The sequence below is a fragment of the Mesocricetus auratus genome, unplaced genomic scaffold, assembly GCF_017639785.1.
Source record: "Mesocricetus auratus isolate SY011 unplaced genomic scaffold, BCM_Maur_2.0 Super-Scaffold_100006, whole genome shotgun sequence".
Taxonomy (NCBI): domain Eukaryota; kingdom Metazoa; phylum Chordata; class Mammalia; order Rodentia; family Cricetidae; genus Mesocricetus; species Mesocricetus auratus.
The window spans coordinates 42,685,948-42,705,138 of NW_024429190.1; the positions used below are offsets into that span (position 1 = coordinate 42,685,948).

The 19,191-nt window shown below is 45.3% G+C and overlaps 1 protein-coding gene across 3 annotated transcripts in view; it reads right to left on the reverse strand.

Annotated features, from left to right (window-relative positions):
• The window catches only part of Rell1 (RELT like 1), a 58,932-nt gene that overhangs the window by 11,794 nt on the left and 27,947 nt on the right, over window positions 1-19,191 (reverse strand). For all 3 annotated transcript variants that reach the window (XM_040747100.1, XM_040747099.1, XM_040747098.1), the window contains exons 2-6: window positions 16,716-16,943; window positions 14,081-14,152; window positions 8,404-8,461; window positions 5,007-5,243; window positions 2,705-2,843 (exon numbers count right to left, since the gene is read on the reverse strand). In XM_040747100.1, the coding sequence (XP_040603034.1) occupies window positions 2,708-2,843; window positions 5,007-5,243; window positions 8,404-8,461; window positions 14,081-14,152; window positions 16,716-16,943 (731 nt within the window). In that variant the 3' untranslated portion in view covers window positions 2,705-2,707. The remainder of the gene's footprint in view (window positions 1-2,704; window positions 2,844-5,006; window positions 5,244-8,403; window positions 8,462-14,080; window positions 14,153-16,715; window positions 16,944-19,191) is intronic.

Below are 19,191 nucleotides of genomic sequence, written 5' to 3' on the forward strand. Positions count from 1 at the left end.
AATGTGACTAGCACAAAATCTAAATGTTTATTTTGAATTAATTTACTTGTAACTGTGGCTGTTTGAAAGAAAATGCCCCCCAAAGGGAGTGGCACTATTAGGAATTGTGGCTTTATTGGAGGAAGTGTGTCACTGTGGGGACAGGTGTAGCACGAGTTCTAACTGGTCTTAATAATAAAAACCCAGAATCAGATATTAGGTGAAAGCTGAAAGATCAAAGAGGCAGAGCAGCTACTAGAACTCTTACCTCTACGAAATCCTCGGGCTGAAAAGGGACAGGGCTCCTGTTTTCTCCTACCTATATTCCTCTCCCTACCTAGCCGTATCACTTCCTGTCTGCTTGTTCAGACCTCCAGACCTCTATGATAAATTAGTGGCTAGCTCTGCTCTCTGATCTTCAGGAAAGTTTTATTTGTTAGAGTATAAACAAGATATAGGGGCTTTTTGAAGTCTCTTTTGCTCAAGTTTCCCTCAATGTGACTTCCTGTTGCTTGTAAGAAGCAGCACTCTCAGGTATAACACCACATCTGCCTGCACACCGCCATGCTCCCCACCATAAAGATAATGGACTGTAAGTTATCACCTCAATTAAATGTTTTCTTTATAAGAGTTGCTACGATCATGGTATCTCTTCACAGCAATGAAAACCCAAACTAAGACAGTAGCCCAGCTGACTAGAAGCTACCCTAACAGACAAAGTTCTAGAATGACCTGTAGTAACAGTCCTCAGGCAGGGCCCAGGGCCTAGAATTCCTCCTCAGGAGCACCCTAGGCTGACTGGTCTGGCCCACCATTCTATCTTACAGTCAGAGACCTGAGTACAAAGCTTGGGTGTTCTCTCCAGTGACATGACTTATCCACCCATGTACCAGTTCCTCATCTGGTAAGAACTCTGTTAGGAAATGTCTGTACTGATGACATGGCAGACATCAGCACTATGTCCAGAAAACTAGACTACCAAGTTAACACCAACTCCTGTTACTAGCCATTCACCCTTTCCCTAGCTTCCTATCAGCTGAGAAGCCAATTTTTCTTTCTTTTCCTTGCTTTTCCTCTTTAAAGAAAGTCCCAACTGGGTGATGGTGGTACATGCTTTTAATCCCAGCACTCGGGAGGCAAAGGCAGGTGGATTTCTGTGAGTTCAAAGCCAGCCTGGTCTATAAAGCTACAGAGAGACACCCTGTCTCAAAAACAACAAAAAGGAAGTCCCCTAGCCAAGTAGCTCACACCAATAATCCCAGCAGGAAGCTGAGAAGGGACTATTGTGAGTTCAAGGGCAGCCCAGGCTGCAGGGTAAGTTCCAGGCAAACATGAATATAGTTAAGAGACTCTGCTTCAAAAACAACAACAGCAAAATATACAAATAAGAACCAAAATCAACAAACAAAAAGTCCCTGTTTAGCTCCTGAAGCAAGAAGGGGCCCAATGTCTCCCAACACAAGTCTACGCAAACTAGTTCTAAAGAGTCCACTCCTTAGAGAGGAATATCTTCGGCCTTTGAACCTGTACACTATGGGAGAGGCTTCAACCCAAAGGCCCTCTATCCCCTCCATTCCACCTCAGGTACCAGCAGCCCTGCAGCATGTCCAACATACCAGGCCCAGGGCTTCACTGCTACTTTAGGGACCTCTCAGGGTCACCCCAAGGCAGGTAGTGATGTCTCCAATGACACACAGAAGGCTGCCATGCCTGGCCAAGCCTTGGTGTTAGAGTGGTAAGCAGAGATTTGAACCTGTCAGCCCGTTCCTGGACTCCAGCTCACTCTGCCAGCTCACTGTACTGTCGAGGCGGTACCTGACCTCATCTGCCCTCACTTTTATATTCACCAACCCTTCCAGCCTGAAGTTCAGGCCTTGCCCTTTTACATAAAACAAGCATGAAGACGACAAATGATCCTCAAGCCAGAAAGGAGGGAATCAGACGAAAGCTAAGCCAACAGGAAGTCATTACAGGGAAACGGCTGATTTTAAAGCTCCTAAAACTTCAAAACAAAGAAGAGAAGCAGTAACCTTGAGTTCTGAGTGCTTCGGAACAGCCAGTGAAATGAGCAATGTTCCCAGTTGAGAGACGGGGTCTCAGAGTAATGTTATTACTGAGTACTGCAGAGTAATATTCCAACGGGGGGTATTTGCTTTGATACAATAAACGAGAGAACACACCAATTCAAAACACTGGCCTGCTTGTTCCAGTCTTTTTCAAACACACTTAAACACAGTAAGATCGCATATCCTAAGCTCAGTATCTTTTTTGTTTTGTTTTGTTTGACATAGAGTCTCACTGGCCAGTCTCAAAATCACAATCCTCCTGTCTCAGTCTCCTAAGTGCTTCCTTGTAAGCAGCTTCAAAGGCTTTACTTGTTGTACATTCTAAAATTCCAGGTTTTACCCTGCTTTGAATACAACGATGCTGTAGTGACACTAGGACCTCTTGCCCTGAAGTGAACACCTCCCAGCATGCTGTGTGATTCCTGTGTCCAGTCTCCACCACTCTGCAATGCTGCAAGCCTCTTTAAAGGGATCCAGACAAGCAATCCTGAGGACTCGGTGCCCCACAGTCATATCCGTTCAGGGAAGCCCTCTTATTCCCCTCCCAAATGTCGGTTTCATGTGACCACAAACCACAGAAGGGTTCTTTGTACCTTGTCCCTACTCACCCACACTCCAGCCCCAATGTCCCCAAACCAGTCCCCAAACCCACAGCTCACCTGCTACTCTGTGCCACTTCGGTCTCTCTTCACTGGCGTCACAGGCACATCCCCGTTGACACTCTCAGTCCCCCCGACAGACATCAGACTTCTCCGTTCCTTCTGGTTGGACTTGTGTTCCACTTTTGTAACCCTAAACCTGAGGAGGGAAAAGGAGAGATGTGTTGAGCTTTGCTTTTCCAGTAAGCAAAGACTATAAGCAAATTTTTAAAAAAAAATCACTTCCTGGAGGACACCAAACAAACTCAGCCTAAAGGGAGAACGGCAAGAAAACACCTGCGGGACAAGAGGGGTGCATGCCCCGGCAGACCCCTGTGCAACCATCTCTGATAGTTGGCTTACAGAGCATGGAAAGCACATTAGAAAACACTTAGCCGGAGAGCTGTGGTTTCCAACGGTGACATGGGCATTAACCACAAAACCCTGGGGGACAGAAAAAGCAGTTTACAACGCAGACAGACATAACCAAGATGGTCACAGCATAACCACCTCGGGCAAATACACACCTGCCAGGCAGAGGAGCCGGTGGTGGCTTCACCACTCTAAATTGTTTCTGCTTTTCAAAGCCAAATTTAGTTAATTTTCACTCGAGAGTAAAGAAAAAAATTAACAAGTTACAGAAGAGAATTTCATTGAGAAACATTAAGGCAGTCTACTTTCTGCTCTTCGGGAACAGCATCATCAAATCCATCTTCAATAACAACATTTATATAGTTATGGTCCGAATCTCCTTTAAACGATATAAAATAAAAATGTCCTCCTTTGTCTGAAAGGAGGTCACCAACCACGAGGAGGAGGCATCTAGGAGGAGGCATCTAGGAAGTAGAGACTCTGTCGTGTCAAACTGCAAGAGGCTTAAGCAAACTCTGAAGACCAGCCTGTATTGATTAAATACCCATCACGTCCAACAGCTAGGAGAGGGGTGATTCTAAGTCCTGGAAAATGCAGAATGGACCTGAGCTGAGAATTTTCAGCACATTTTCAAAGAGAAAACAGAACGTGTTTTGTCCAAATGGCGTCAGGCTCTTGTACCTGTCATCATCAATGCCCATGACAGTCCCTACATGCATCAATGCCTGTGACCCCTTCTCTTAAATAAAGGCAGGCTGTTATTAAGTCAGGTCATGAGCTATACTGCTCTACAGTGAGTGGCAAACAGCCCGCAGCCCTGAAGTTACTGTAACACAGGAAAAGACCTGATCAAATTAAAATTACAAGAACAATTTCTAAAACTGCCAGTGTTCCTTGAATGACTGTGTCCCAAACTAGTCTGAAACCTTTACCTGAGTCACCATTTTTACTTCTGACAGAAGCCCTGAGAGGTGGGTGCGAGTGCCTTCTCGATTTGTGCAGGGAGAACCTGAGGCACGTTGTGATATAACCGTCTACAAGTAGTGATGCCAGGACCCGATCAGGGTAGATGCAATGAATCCAGGCCACTCGTCTCTGATCTGTCTCTGATCTGTCCTAATTTAAACTCAGCACTTACCTTGCCTGACTCCTGCATGGGTGACCTTTTCCAGTGTGACACATTCCTCGGCAATGTACTTCCTGTATATGCTCTCAAACTGCACGAGTGTCCCCTGCAAGCCTGCTCATGTCAAGTCTCACTAAGATGACAATCAAACAGCAGGATCTTCACATCCCTTGTGGGTCATAAGGAAATGATGCCTTGGAACTGAGGCCCCAGGACACAGCAGAGGTGACCTCAAAGAAAGCAGTTACTGCGACTGGTGTGGATCTAAGGCAGCAAACACTGGAAAGTTCTGATTCAAATCTGTCTTTCTCCATTCCTGATGCGTGGCAGCATGACATGTCCTGACTGCCTGGTACTCTGGTGAAGACAAGTGACCAACTGGAGCCAGTGGCATGAGAGTCAAATGATACATATCACCATCAGGCTGTTCTACTAAGAACCCTCTATAACGTCTGCCATAACTCTGTCTACGAACCTGCAGAGTCATGAGTAGAAGGGGTCCGGGGCTCTGGACAACTGTGTGAAAAGCCACACACTGACCTGATCACCTATTTTAGATTCTCACAAGAGAAACAGAAACACATGTTCCGGACACAGTTGACAATCTGGGCTCTGGCTATTAATTACAAAGAATAATTACTTGCCTTAATACATGTTCTATAGGAGCTCTCAACAGCTGTCTGATATGTCAAAAACATCCAGGATTCAGACCAGGGCACATCTAAGAAGCCAGGCTCATGAGAACTTATGCTCATATGAAAAGCTAAGTATAAACCCGTAACCATGGCAACCAGGTCCCACACTAGCAGCATGAGGACACCTTACCTGCCAACAGAGAGGACAGTGACCTCCCCTTGACGCCGTGGCCGGCCTTCTTTGGACTTGTTGGTGGGTCTTATGAAGTGCCATCGTTTGTGCCTACAGCGTTGGCACACATCCTGTTCAACGACACCTCCTACTGTGTGCAGATGGTGGCCACAGACATGCTTCCCTGGGGTACCCCCTGGTGACAAGGGTCCAGGACTCACAGGTGGGCTCCCTGGAGTGCTTGGGGTCACAGGGCTAAAGGCAGGGAAGAAGCAGAGAAGGAAAAAGGTAAAAATGGCTACTCAGAAGAAATCCCAGTGAAGGCAGCTGCTCCCTGAGATGCAGGAAGGTTTAAGCAAACAAACCCTTCAGTTGTCCTGATGGACTTTGTGCACTGGCCCTGGGCAGCAGCACTCAGCTTTCATTCAACAACTGCTCATTCCAAACAATGAAGCGGGTGGGCTGGGGAGTAAGCCACTGTCTCCAAGGATGGCACACGATTTGACCTCACAATATTAGATTCTTTTCCAAAACTCCCATCCTCCTTCCCATGCAACCACAGACTTCTCACACGCAGCCAATTATCTGCCTGGGACACCAAGCAAGACACCCCAAATGTGCCATGGGGGAAAAACCCACAAATGTCACAAGACTTAAGATCGTCAGAATATAACATCCAATCTGTCTATTACATCAGAGGAAAAACTTTCAGGCTAAGACATAGAAAGTGGTACTCAAAATAGAAGCTGATGTGGTTGACGATAAGAAGAGCAGCCAATTGTCTCTTAAAACTGTCTTATGTGTTAACTTAATAAAAACTCATAGAACTGTATGGTGTATACATTAATTTCCTCATCATAAAAATGAGGACCATGGGGCCCAAAGAAGGCCAAATGTGCTTAGTATATCTTGCTAGTATAATAAATTGCACCTAAGTGGTTTTGAGATCCAAACCTAGAAAGTCAAACTGCCGAACCCCCACACTCATGCCCACAGCAAAAGACACTGCTTCAAAGACAATGGTGACCAGCTGGGTAACCTTGGCCAGGCTAGCTAAGATAGACGAAGACATCACTTACATTCAGAAGAAACTAAGTCTATGCTAGAAAAGGAGGGATCCAAACAGGATAGGGCCAGACTGACCAGGAATCAGCCCTGTGCCACACCTGAGACCAGTACCAAATACCAAAAGTCACACAGATGGCTGGCAGGAACCAGCCTCTGGGCTGCTGGCAGCCAGGGGACTAGCATACTTCAAATGCAGTCCAGGCCACACTGAGGGGAGTCAAAGTCATCCGCACAACTAGAAGCTGCCAAGTGCTCTTTAGCAATGCCCTTAAAGATGTCCAAATACAAACACACAGTAGGACCTACATGGAAGACCAATGTTAGCGTGTGTTTGCTGAACAAGTATTTACCAAATACCAGTGAATACAAAGTCCAATAACAGACCCAAAGTCAATGGAGTCCAGGCTCCTTGGAGCTAATATGTACTGAACACCAACTATCTGCTCAGGAAATAAGGGTCTCTACGTCCTAAGCTGCACCTCCAGAGCTTCCTGAGTATACAGCCCAGCGTTCTACACGACCCCTCTAATCCACCACAACCTACCTGACAAACACATTGACATTAAAGAGGTGTCAGGTGCACTTTGCAGGGGCCACACAAAAAGCAAGTCATGCCACTCCAACCATCCAACATCCTGCCACTTCCTGCATATTCTCTGGCCACCCCAACAGCCATTCCCAGATAGATTGTCTACAGGACCTGTCTACAGCAGCACCTGCTTGGAACACAGGCGCAAATGGTACTTCTTTCTTATTGACCTTCTTCTGGTCCCCAGAATCCCCAACTCCATCCTGTACCTCTCATAAGGCTTTACACAACCATCTCTATGTCCCACAGGCTGAATCCCTTTAGAGCAAAGATCTATGACTGTCCTGCTCTATGCCACACCATATCCTGCACCCAATCAATGCTCCTGATTAATGAAATGGAGATCTGGCTAGATACATACTATCTATAGGTAATTACAATTGAATCTGGTAGTCAACAACTATAACCTATAACCAGTATGTTATACTGTTTTTGAATAGTAGCAGGTATTCTAAACTGACCAGGTTATCATTTAGCTATTGTTGTTCATAAAGGCCTTTCAGGACCGGAAGTGCTCTGTATTCCTGGTAATAATTCAGTGAAATTGGCACAGTGGTTTGCAGTGGAGCTCAGAAGGCTCGGTTAACTTGCCCGTCAACAGGCGGTCACTACACACTAGAGCAGAGATGAAGGACTCTGTTCAACAATCCAGTCATTACTCTCAGCAAAGACTTGTCTGACCTCAAATGTCAGTAGCACCCAAAACTAGAGGCCAGCCCTAGCTGAGCAGAATACCAGCGGCATCAACACAGGAAGAGGCACACTCACCTTTCAACTTCAACCTGAACATAGGAAGAGACACACTCACCTTTCAACATCAACCTGAACATAGGAAGAGACACACTCACCTTTCAACATCAACCTGAACATAGGAAGAGAGGCACTCACCTTTCAACATCAACCTGAACATAGGAAGAGACACTCACCTTTCAACATCAACCTGAACACAGGAAGAGACACTCACCTTTCAACATCAACCTGAACATAGGAAGAGACACTCAACTTTCAACATCAACCTGAACATAGGAAGAGAGGCACTCACCTTTCAACATCAACCTGAACATAGGAAGAGACACACTCACCTTTCAACTTCAACCTGAACATAGGAAGAGACACACTCACCTTTCAACATCAACCTGAACATAGGAAGAGACACACTCACCTTTCAACATCAACCTGAACATAGGAAGAGACACACTCACCTTTCAACATCAACCTGAACATAGGAAGAGACACTCACCTTTCAACTTCAACCTGAACATAGGAAGAGACACACTCACCTTTCAACATCAACCTGAACATAGGAAGAGACACACTCACCTTTCAACATCAACCTGAACATAGGAAGAGACACACTCACCTTTCAACATCAACCTGAACATAGGAAGAGACACACTCACCTTTCAACATCAACCTGAACATAGGAAGAGACACTCACCTTTCAACATCAACCTGAACATAGGAAGAGACACACTCACCTTTCAACATCAACCTGAACATAGGAAGAGAGACACTCACCTTTCAACATCAACCTGAACACAGGAAGAGACACACTCACCTTTCAACATCAACCTGAACATAGGAAGAGACACACTCACCTTTCAACATCAACCTGAACACAGGAAGAGACACACTCACCTTTCAACATCAACCTGAACATAGGAAGAGACACACTCACCTTTCAACATCAACCTGAACATAGGAAGAGACACACTCACCTTTCAACATCAACCTGAACATAGGAAGAGACACACTCACCTTTCAACATCGCCGATGCTGTTGTCAGCTACCATGGCCTTCAAAATGTCTGCATTTGCTGAAGAAGAAGGAAAAGCATTAAATGAGGTGAGTAATCATGGTCACCACATTAGAAAAGCTGTCAGTGAAACACCTCAGGCCTTCCTTCAGTTCACAGAGCAGTTCCCAGAGCCCCGATAAAGGAGGGAGAAGGCTGAGGAGGTCCAGGGTCCCGGATGAAGTCAGGGGAAGGTTTACTTTCCAGGTGGCCATCTGCCTTTGCTCTCCTCTTGGACTTCAAAATCCCCTAAAGTCAGGACAAATCATTCAAATTTAAGTGACACAGGAGGACTTATTTTAGACTTACAATGTTCATTCTTTAAAATCCCAAGTATGTGCATTGTCAACAAACGCAGACTAAACCTAAGCTTTTAGACTTGACCCACACCCAGGCCCTACTTCTTACAGAGCGCTCAGCTAAGGCTGCTGTGAATGCCAGGTGTCTTTCGGATATTTAATTGCCAGGGCCAAAAGCTATTACCACTCCTAACCTTTTCCATTGTATTTTAAAGTACTGTTCTCATGACTTACCACAATAAATTCCCCAGAGAGGAAAGAATAAAAAGAATTACTATTTACCATGTGACCCAATGGTAGCATGTAACATTTTACATTCAAATGACATCCCCGGAGGAGGACAATTAACTCTAGTTCCAGCTCGGATGCTGGAAGTGCTGAGAGGTAATGATTCACATGCAATGTGTGCTTCACAACCCGACTTCCTTTTGCCCACAGAGGTTTTTTTTTTCCTTACCCATCCTCTCATGAAATTACAACACTAAAGATTTACATCCACTTACGATCTATGGCATGTCAGCTGCCTTACATATAAGAGAGTAAACTCCTTGTTTTGATTTTTTTTTTATTTCGTTTTGCTCTGCTCCATGATCTCCAGTTTTTACTACCTTGGGAAGCATAGCACCTCACTGCAACGTTTAGGAATCCATGGAGATGGGGGTGTTTTGAAGAAATACTTACACACATCACCCTTTTCCTTAAAAAGTACTTTTTTTTTTGCCCTTCACAACTGTGAGGGTGTCTAAAAGCACTGCCAAACACAAGTTGTGATGTAAAGCCAAAAGCTCTGCTATTTTAAAAAAGAACACTAAAATTAGAGCCATAATATCCCCGTCCAGACAACAAAAAAAAAGTCACAATGACTCTGCAAAACACACTTCATAATCCTGTGACATGTCATTCTCCCTTTTGACTGCTAATGAGGATTCAGAAACTGTGCTGCTTTGGTTTGAATGTGGTTCGTCCCGCAAAGACTCCTGTGTTGAGAGCTTGGTCCCCAGAACAGCTTCTATCCCTGCTACCCTTGCTAGCCTTGGCAATGCACCCTTTGATGCTATTTTCTCAAGGCTGCACATGATAGCAGCAAACTGGACACGTGGGAGGCGGGGCTACAGGACGTGGTCCAACCTTTGAAAACGCAGTGAAGGCCGTTAGGTTACAGGGACACCGCCCTCAGAAGTCAGACAGCTCTTGAAGCACCCTCTCTCCCTCAGTTCCCAAGAAGGGGCTGGGATAAAACTGAAAGGGCTGGGGGCGTAGCTCAGTGGCAGAGCATGTGCTTAGCATGCCCACGTCCCTGGACTTGAGTCCCAGCCTCCCTGCACAAGGAGGAAGGTTCTCTCTGGCTTCCTGGTTACTGTGTGTTCTCTTCCTTTTCCCTATGGCTCCAACAAGCTGCCATCCACTAAGATGTGATGCAGCCAAGTGGACCCTCGCAGAGTCAAATCAATGAGGCTGCCTGTTCCTAGACTTCCATCCTCCAGACTGTGAGCTACAGCAACACTCTTCCTTTAAAGAGCACTGGCTTTGTAGGTTTCCTTACAAATAACAAGCTGATCTAACAGAGGTACATAATCTTGTGTACGGCTTACATACAATACACGTAAATGGCCAGTTTGTACTTTGTCATCATTTACCAAACTTTAATGACAAAAAAAAAACAAAGGGAATGACACCAGTGCTGCTGTCATAGAATTTATAGTGTTAGGCATTCAAAGTCTCCTTTGTTTAAAGTTACCTGAGGAAACAATTCCCTACAACTGATGTGTGCCTGTTGAATAAAATGTCCAGTCATTTTTTAGTCCTTAATGCTCTCCAGACTAATATACAACTCACGAAAACCCCACTGTCCGCACACACACTGCTCAGCTTGGCTCTACAGGGAAGATAAGTTAAGAGACAGCTCTAGGGTTACTTAGTAAAAAAACTGATCTGTGTGTGGGTGTGTCAGAGTTTCTAAAACCCTGAGAATTTTCTGAGTGAAATTTCCTGAGTCAAATAGGAGTGTCTTTTGTTATTCATAATGAGCTGCTTGATCACACCTGAGTCCCAGGTTATGGTACTGAGGTGACTCAGTCTGGGCTGGTAATCGGAAAGGCAGTGATTAGAGGATGGCAACTTTCAGGCCCAGCTCCCAATACCCCGCCCCAAGCCTCTGTGCCTCTCTTCCATCCCTTTGCTCCTGGGTTGTATCTTTTTAACAAATCGCTAAATGTAACAGTATATCCCAAGTTCTGTGAGCCATTCTAGCAAACAGGCAAGCCTGAGGAGGGGACTGTGGGAATTCTCAGATTCTTAGTGTGTAAGTGAGGAACAGAAAACTGCTCATATATCAATACCGCTAACGTTTAAAATTACGTAGCACAGAGGTAAATAACCATGGGAAAACATTAACGGAAAGAGTACGCTTCATTTTATTTCTTTTTAATTTCTTAAGAAAAGTCTGGAGTATAATTTATAAATATAGAGTGTCAGTTTTGGAAATAAAGTTTGAAGTTATACTAACAATAGATAATAAGCTGGGGTAACAATAAGCTTGTTCCATATAGTTGAGAATTTACCCTCAGAGTCAACATGAAAAAGTACTAGATTATAAACCAGTGTGCTAGTATTGCCAAATCCTATGCCCTGATGGGAAGCCTCGGGAGACAGACCCAAATCCAAGTATTCTTGTCTTTCTGTTATTATTCTAATAATAATTAAAAAACATTCTACTAAATTTGTTCATTTGTTGCCGACTACCAAAACTGTAAAGAGAGACAGCTTTCCACGGCTGGAAGGGCTCTATAGTCGGAACTAGGCAGAAGGCACTAACCACTCAAACCTAAACCCTTGGAGCGTCCCTTTATCCACCTGTACATTGCATAAGCACCAACTTTACACAGATGTGTTGAGAATTAGGCGAGAGCCAATAGCAAACTACTAGACCTAAGCCAAAGACACAAAGCCCAGCCGGAAAACAGGTGAAAATTAGGCTGGACCAGCTGGGGGCTCTTACTGAATAGTGGGGGGGGGGGGAAGGGGAGGCGAGAAGGGCTGATGTGTGGCACTTGCTGATGGAAGCACCCACTGTAGCACATCAGCAAAGGGGCAAGGAGTGCCACAGACCTTAAAAATTACTAAGAGCAAAGAATCTGCTCTGGTTGGGGTGTGGCTTAAAATTCATTCATGTGCTGGGAATATTATCCCCCAAAGTCATACTGATGGCATTTGGAGGTGGGGCCTCGGGGTGACTGGGTCAGGAGGGCTCTACCCTAATGAATACACCATCTACTCACGGGTTCTTGGATTCACGGATTACTGAGGGAGTGGCTTTGTCATACAGGCCAGTTCTTTTTGGCATGACTGCTCTGTCCTGTCATGTCCCCAGGTCAGAATGCAGCGATGCTGGCCCCATGCTTAGATTTGCTAGCCTCTAGAAAGAACAGGGAGCTAATTAGCTTCTGTTCTTTATAAAATATCAAGCTTGTGGTGCTCAGTTATAGCAACAGAAAACATTATCCTACTAAGATAACCACCAGCATTCAGAACAATGATCCTAACCTATTTAATAACAATTGAATTCTTCACTTTAAAAGTTGACTTAATGGGATAGACTTAGACTTCCTAGGGGAGGCCTCACCTTCTCCAAGGAACAGATGGGAGGTTGGGGGAGGTAGGGGAGTGGAGAGAGTGCGAGGGGGAACTGGGATTGGAATGTAAAAAGTAAATTAAAAAGCAAAAAACAAAAAAAGAGAAAATTGACTTAAAGCATACTGGCATATGTCCATAACCCCAGCATTTATGAGGTAGGGGAGGGATGACCAGGGATTCAAGACCATCCTTTAGCTATATATTGAGTTCAAAGACAGGCTGAACTACGTGAGACCCTATCTTAAAAAACCAAGTGAAAAAAGAGCACTTAAGACCTAATGCTTAAGCTCTTCCTAGAAGACACAAACCATAGAGGCAGAGAGCAAAGTAGCGTTTGCAAGCAGTTTAGGGAGGAAGGAACAGGGAGAGAAACATGTGTGTTTCAGTGTGGGATATTTAGGAAGTCCTGGAACACTAGTGATGCCTGTGTAGCACTCAGAATGGACACGGATGCTCCTGAGTTCTCCCTTTCCAAATAGTTAAACTAGTAAAAATGGGGGGGGGTGAAGGTGTGCATGAGCATGTGCATGTGCACGAGTGTATGGTATGTGGGAGAATGTATGTACATGTGTGCACATGTGAAGTATGTGTGTTGTGTGCATTGAGTGTGTGGTATGTGGGAGTGCGTGTACATGTGTGCACACGTGGAGTATGTGTGTGCATTGAGTGTGTGGTATGTGGGAGAATGCATGTATACGTGTGCACACGTGGAGTATGTGTATGCATGAGTGTGTGTTATGTGGGAGAATGCATGTACACGTGGAGTATGTGTGTGCATGAATGTGTGGTATGTGAGAGAGTGCATGTACATGTGTGCACACATGGAGTATGTGTGTGCATGTATACGTGTGCACATGTGGAGTATGTGTGTTGTGTGCATTGAGTGTGTGGTATGTGGGAGTGCATGTACATGTGTGCACACGTGGAGTATGTGTGTGCACGAATGTGTGGTATGTGGGAGAGTGCATGTACATGTGTGCACATGTAGAGTATCTGTGTGCACAAGTGTGTGGTATGTGGGAGAGTGCATGTACATGTGTGCACATGTGGAGGCCAGAAGTCAACATGGGTGTCTTCCCCAATCACGTTCCTCTTATTTGGAGACAGGTTCTCTCGCTGAGCCTGGAGCTCACCAATTGGCTAACCCGCCCAGTCAGGGCACTCCAGGACCCTGCAGTATCCATCAGCCCAACACTGGTGCTACAGGAACTCACTGTCACTCCCCAGTTCTTACCTGGGTGCTGGGGATCAAATTTATGTCTCAGTTTGTAAAACAAGCACTTACCCACTGAGCCATCACCCCAGTCCCCTAAAATAGTAAATTTTTATGTTTTATAGATTTCACAATGTTTGAGTGTGAAAAACAAGAGATAGGTAAGACGTGAATAGACATGACATCAAGCACTACACGTGTGCTATTCCACACAGTGCTGTGGAGCACATATGAGTGTGACTCTCACTACAGGAAGACACTGAGGCTATAAAAAGCCATGTGACACACAGCCTAGACATGTTGAGGCAGGGTTTCACCAGCTGGCCTTCTGCAATGTTGAAGTCACCAAACACTTGGAGAGGCAAACTCCTGTTGGGACAATGCTAAAAGCTGAGGTATTACAGAGCTCAGATAAAAGTAGCGAGAAGCAATTCAAATTCTAACTCTAGATTTTTAATAAGGCTGAAATGCCCTGAAACATGAACACATTCCTACCTTCATTCTTCATGATGTAGTGAACAATTTGCCCAACGGTGTCACTATTTTCATTTATACTGTCATTCAACTCTAAAAGAGAAAAAGGACAGGACGTTGTTATAAATGTCACCAGCAACAAGTCAAGTAGACATTCATCTTAGAGCCCAAGACCTCACTGAACTTCCAGAAAGCTCAAGCACCCTCACACAGTGCTAAGACTCTGGCTTTGGTCCTTCAGCCCCATCCTCCCAATGTCACAGTTTTGAGTTCCTTGGCAGAACACACATTTCAAAATTAAAAGAAAAAGGCTCAGGGCAGTCCATCAATCTCTCAGGATCAAATATCCACTCACTTTGACAATACAGTGATGCTTTTATATCTGTCCCTGCTACTCTTATCTCTCCTTATTACCTTAAACCCTCAGGGGAAACAAGAAGAAGGATAATTAAAAGAAATACCATTTTCCTCAGGTTTTATCTAATTGCCGACACGCTGTCTAAAGTTGGTCTACTACTGACTTGTGTTTTCAGCTGAATTAGTAAGTGTTCATCCATGTTTATAAAACGTTCGTTTCCTTTTAAACAAGGTACCTAAATTTGGGCACTAGTTACTTGTTTACAAACTCAGTTTACTTTGAGAACCCAGTGCCAGTAGTACATGTGCCAGCAGGCAGGAGGAGACCAAACCTCCAGTTGGAAACTGATCTGTATAATTTACTTAGCAGGACAGGAAAGAGAGGCTGGATGAGACACTGCATCCTACTTGGGAAGACGCATGGAGCAGAATAATGACACACCCATGTACCTGCAAGAATGCCCCCTGAACCCCATGGAAGCTTCTCCCCCACGGCCCAGGGACGTCTGGACAGTTAAAGTGGAAGCTGATGGCTGAGCCAGCCTCCATTAGTTCTGCTCTGTTGACAAACACTCGGGGCTGAATTGCTCATTCGTTATGTGTGACTCATCATGCTCACCCCTGATCCTCAGCCTCAAAGGTCAGTGGGGGTGGAAAAGTCAACAGTCCAGCGAGCTGGCAAGGACTGAGAAACCTTCCCCAAGGGCCCTGAGGGTATGCTCCTGCGGGTGACCTCTCTGCAGAGACACAGAGAGGGGCTGAAGCAGATGTAGAGAGTGATCTGCTAGCCCTTGGAAACTGAAGGATCTGGAATAGGAATATAAAAATGGAGGATCCAGGAACAGGAATGCAGAAATATAGAAATATGAATTTGTAGCCTAAAAGAAATGGGAGCTGACGGTCACGAGCCCTGTCAGTAACTAGGGATTAGCTTTTAACAATGGGTTTTCCTTGCTTTACAGCTGGCACCAAAGGTTAGCTTTTTACAGTGGCTCTCTGCAGCTAGGGGTTAGTTTTTTGACATAACCCCCCTGCCACTTACAATTAACAATTGCTGTGGACCAAAGTTAACTTTTTTTTTGTTTTTGCTTTTCAAGACAGGGTTTCTCTGTGGCTTTGGAGGTTGTCCTGAGCTAGCTCTTGTAGACAGAGATCCGCCTGCCTCTGCCTTCCAAGTGCTGGGACTAAAGGCATGCGCCACCACCGCCAGGCCAAAATTAACTTTTAATAAAGGTTTGTACGAGACCCCTATCCCATAAGCTTTAACCAAATGCCCCTACGTGACTTTCGTCTTTGCGCTGTTTCGTATAGAAAACCGGCAATGTCAGGAAAGCGCAGAGGTGCAAGGAGAAGCGGCAGGCTAACACAAACACTAACGCAGCCGAAACCTTGATAGTGGGAATTGCAAGACACAAATGTCTCCAGGCTTAACCTCGAAACTAAAAATTCCTTTGTCCATGCCTATTCCATACTATAAAAAGAGGGCCCTAACCTGCCCCCATTGCCAGGTTCAGAAGCCTGAACTCCAGATGTGGTCCCAGTTAACTGGTAAGCTTTTTGTGCCCCGCTATGACTTTTTGCAGAGGGGGGGTAATAAAGTTTGCTTCTGATTTCATAGACATCTGTCCCCGTTATTTGCACACCCCCAGCCCAGATCCAACAGAAACCTCTCTAAGGCATGACTGAAGAGAATATCAGTGAGGAAAACAGGTGCTGTGAGGTTTATCCCAACACTTAACCTATCAACGCACACGCAGAGGAGCCGCCCTGCCGTTCACATGGAAACGCCAGTTCTTGCTGCAACTCTACTGCACTACAATGACATGCATTCACTTCATAAGATAAAGCCCAGTCACGCACATTTTTACCAGAACTCCCCCATAACACTAACACCGCAAACCTGATGAGTCTGGTTACACATTCCTGCCACTCTTATTAGAATCTTACTCAATAAGTAGCAGCAAGGATTAAGGTTTATGAGTGGCCGTAAGCGCCAACCACCAAAACACCTTGTCTGGAAATTTCACAATAATCCTTCAAGGTGGAGATCATCCTCATTAAAGTAAATGTCAATTCAATTAGAAATAAATATCCACAGCAAGGCTTACAGGCCCAGGGCTACCAGGCTCTGAAGGAAACACTCAGGAAGTATTCAGTAAATGTAGGCAAAGGTTCAAACTCTGATTACTGTGGAAAATACACAATTTCCTCATTTTAAAAAGTGAATTACATAGGAAGATTTTTTTATTTAGTAGCTGTTCCTCAACCTACTTAAAAATAAAAAGCAAAGGTTACTTACCTATCTTTTCCACCTTTTCCTCTTCAACTTCCTGCTCAGCCTCTGTCGTACACCGATAGCCTTTCTTCTTAAGCAAGTGGCAGATGAGGACACCAAGGAGACCCATGATGAAGAACACAGGGACAAGCACGTACGCAATATATTCCGGGTGCCCATTCCCAGTGTTGCTGGTGGGTGACGACGGAGTCGTCTCTGCTCTGGAGTGTAACGTGTGGCTGCCACTGTTGTCTACAGAAAGGGACGTGAACCGCATGTTAGATGTTTGTGATGACCCCTGGGAAACATTTCCATTAAATGGTGTATGCTGTGAGAGCTGCAGGCTATACACAGGTCTGGGGGTCTTGATGCACGGGACACAGGGTAAACTCCAGGCTAGAGCTGAAACAGTCCAAAAACCAGCTCCTGTTATGAGACCTCTACAACACAGGAGGTCAATGGCACAGGGTTTTAGGAGAGTGCCCCTCACAGAACACATATGCAAGTGTTAAGGGGGTATTACAGCACAGTACTTAGCAGTTATGCGTGAGGAATGCCCAGCTCCACCTTTTAGCAGCACTCTGACAAGGAACAATTATCTAACAACCAAATGTCTCTGCTTCTTATGAAAGGAGCTCCTAACAGCACCTGCACATCTTTCTATGAAGATGAAATCAATCAGTGTGTGTCAAACACAAACGAGGGTTTCTGCAGCAGCAAATGCTCGCCCTCATGTCAAGCACTTCCCAGGGATGCAAGTGCATCACACCAAGTCAGACAGACAACCATCTTGTTCTCATGTGGCTGATGTTCTAGAAGGATTTAGTGAACTAAGATGGCTAGAGCACAAAGAAGTGGGGGACCACGACCAGGAACATGGAAGCCTGCGCATCTTCGTTCAATGACCTCAATAAACAACATGTTCTGTGTGCCTGCTGTGTGGAGAGCTGCTGCTGGGAGCTGGGACAAGAGGCATGAGGACACTAGCCCATTCCCATCTGGGAGCTGGTAAGGTAGCAGCGGGGTAGGCATCCAGATCACGTCACATGGAAGGAACTCATGTGCACTGAGACAGAACAGTACTAGGGACCTGTCCACAAGAAAAAGGCAGCTGTGGGCGAGGGTATGGTTTGGAAAAAAAAAAGATCTATCACATGGACTTATCCCAGAGGCAGCCTGAAAAGAGCTGTATATGGCCTCTAGAACGTAAGACAGAGCCACCCCATCATGACAAGTGGCTAGGAAAGAAGAAACAGAGAAACCTGTGGGACAGATGGAGAAAACTATGAGAACATGGAGAGGAACGGAGCCCTTCACTCCAGAGGCTGACTGAAGCCTCTACCCAGAGAGGCAACAACTACAGCACAACTAACAATTGCTATGTAGGCTGCTGACATTCTCACGAATGGATGGATGGGTGGGTGGATGGATGGATGGATGGATGGGTGGGTGGGTGGGTGGGTGGGTGGGTGGGTGGGTGGGTGGGTGGATGGATGGATGGATGGATGGGTGGGTGGGTGGGTGGGTGGGTGGGTGGGTGGATGGGTGGATGGGTGGGTGGGTGGGTGGGTGGATGGAGAGATGACTAATTTTATTTTGAAATAACAAAGAATTTTGAAATAACCAGACTTGGGGGCCCAAAGGCATATGATCCTACTCCTCATACCCCTCATATTGTCTGGGGTCCTCAAACAAGACTATGAAGTCCACACAGTGAGTCCTCTTATCTTCGGGTAGCCAAAGATCTACAGTTTTGCCTTAATAACTATAAGCCTGTCCACACCACTCCTCCCTGAGGAACCTCCTGTGCAACCCTCTGAAGATAATAGTTCAAACCCCACCCAGGAGGTCTGTGTCTCTTGTAAAAACAAACGGAGACCTGTAAGAAGCCCATACCCGTACTTTCCTGTATGTTACTTTCTTTCGAGAATCTCTCCTGTTTAAAATCTGTTTAAAGGTCTTCTAATAAACTCTGCCTCTGCTTCATATCTGCTTGTCCTGAAATTCTTTTCTGTGTTAAAGCCAAGATAATTTTACCGGAGTTGGGGTACCTAAAAGATTAAGGGAATTGAGGATGCTACCAGTAACAGTGGAGCTTTGCCTCTGTCCCTGCTACTCTGGTTGGATAATGCCACAGAAAAATAAGTAGCAAATGAAAGGAGGAGGTAAGGTGTTCACAAAGTAAAAGAAAACTAAGCATTTGGCTGAGATGAGGTCTCGACTTGGATTCTAATGTGATAAAAATGAAACTTCCAACACAGAAAGTGCCACCTGCCCTGCAAAAGAAACCCAAATCAGGACAGCATTCTCAAGAACACGCTGGTCGGAAAGGATGAGTGTTGTGTGGCCATATTTACTCCTGATAGGAAACCGGCACAGGCCATAACCACAGGCAACAGTATCAAAGTGAAGCATAAGTTTGCAAACTGGAGCCCATGACACAAAGGGCTACTTCTTTCTCACATGGAAAAAAATCCATTATCTTTGAGCAGTAAAGGAA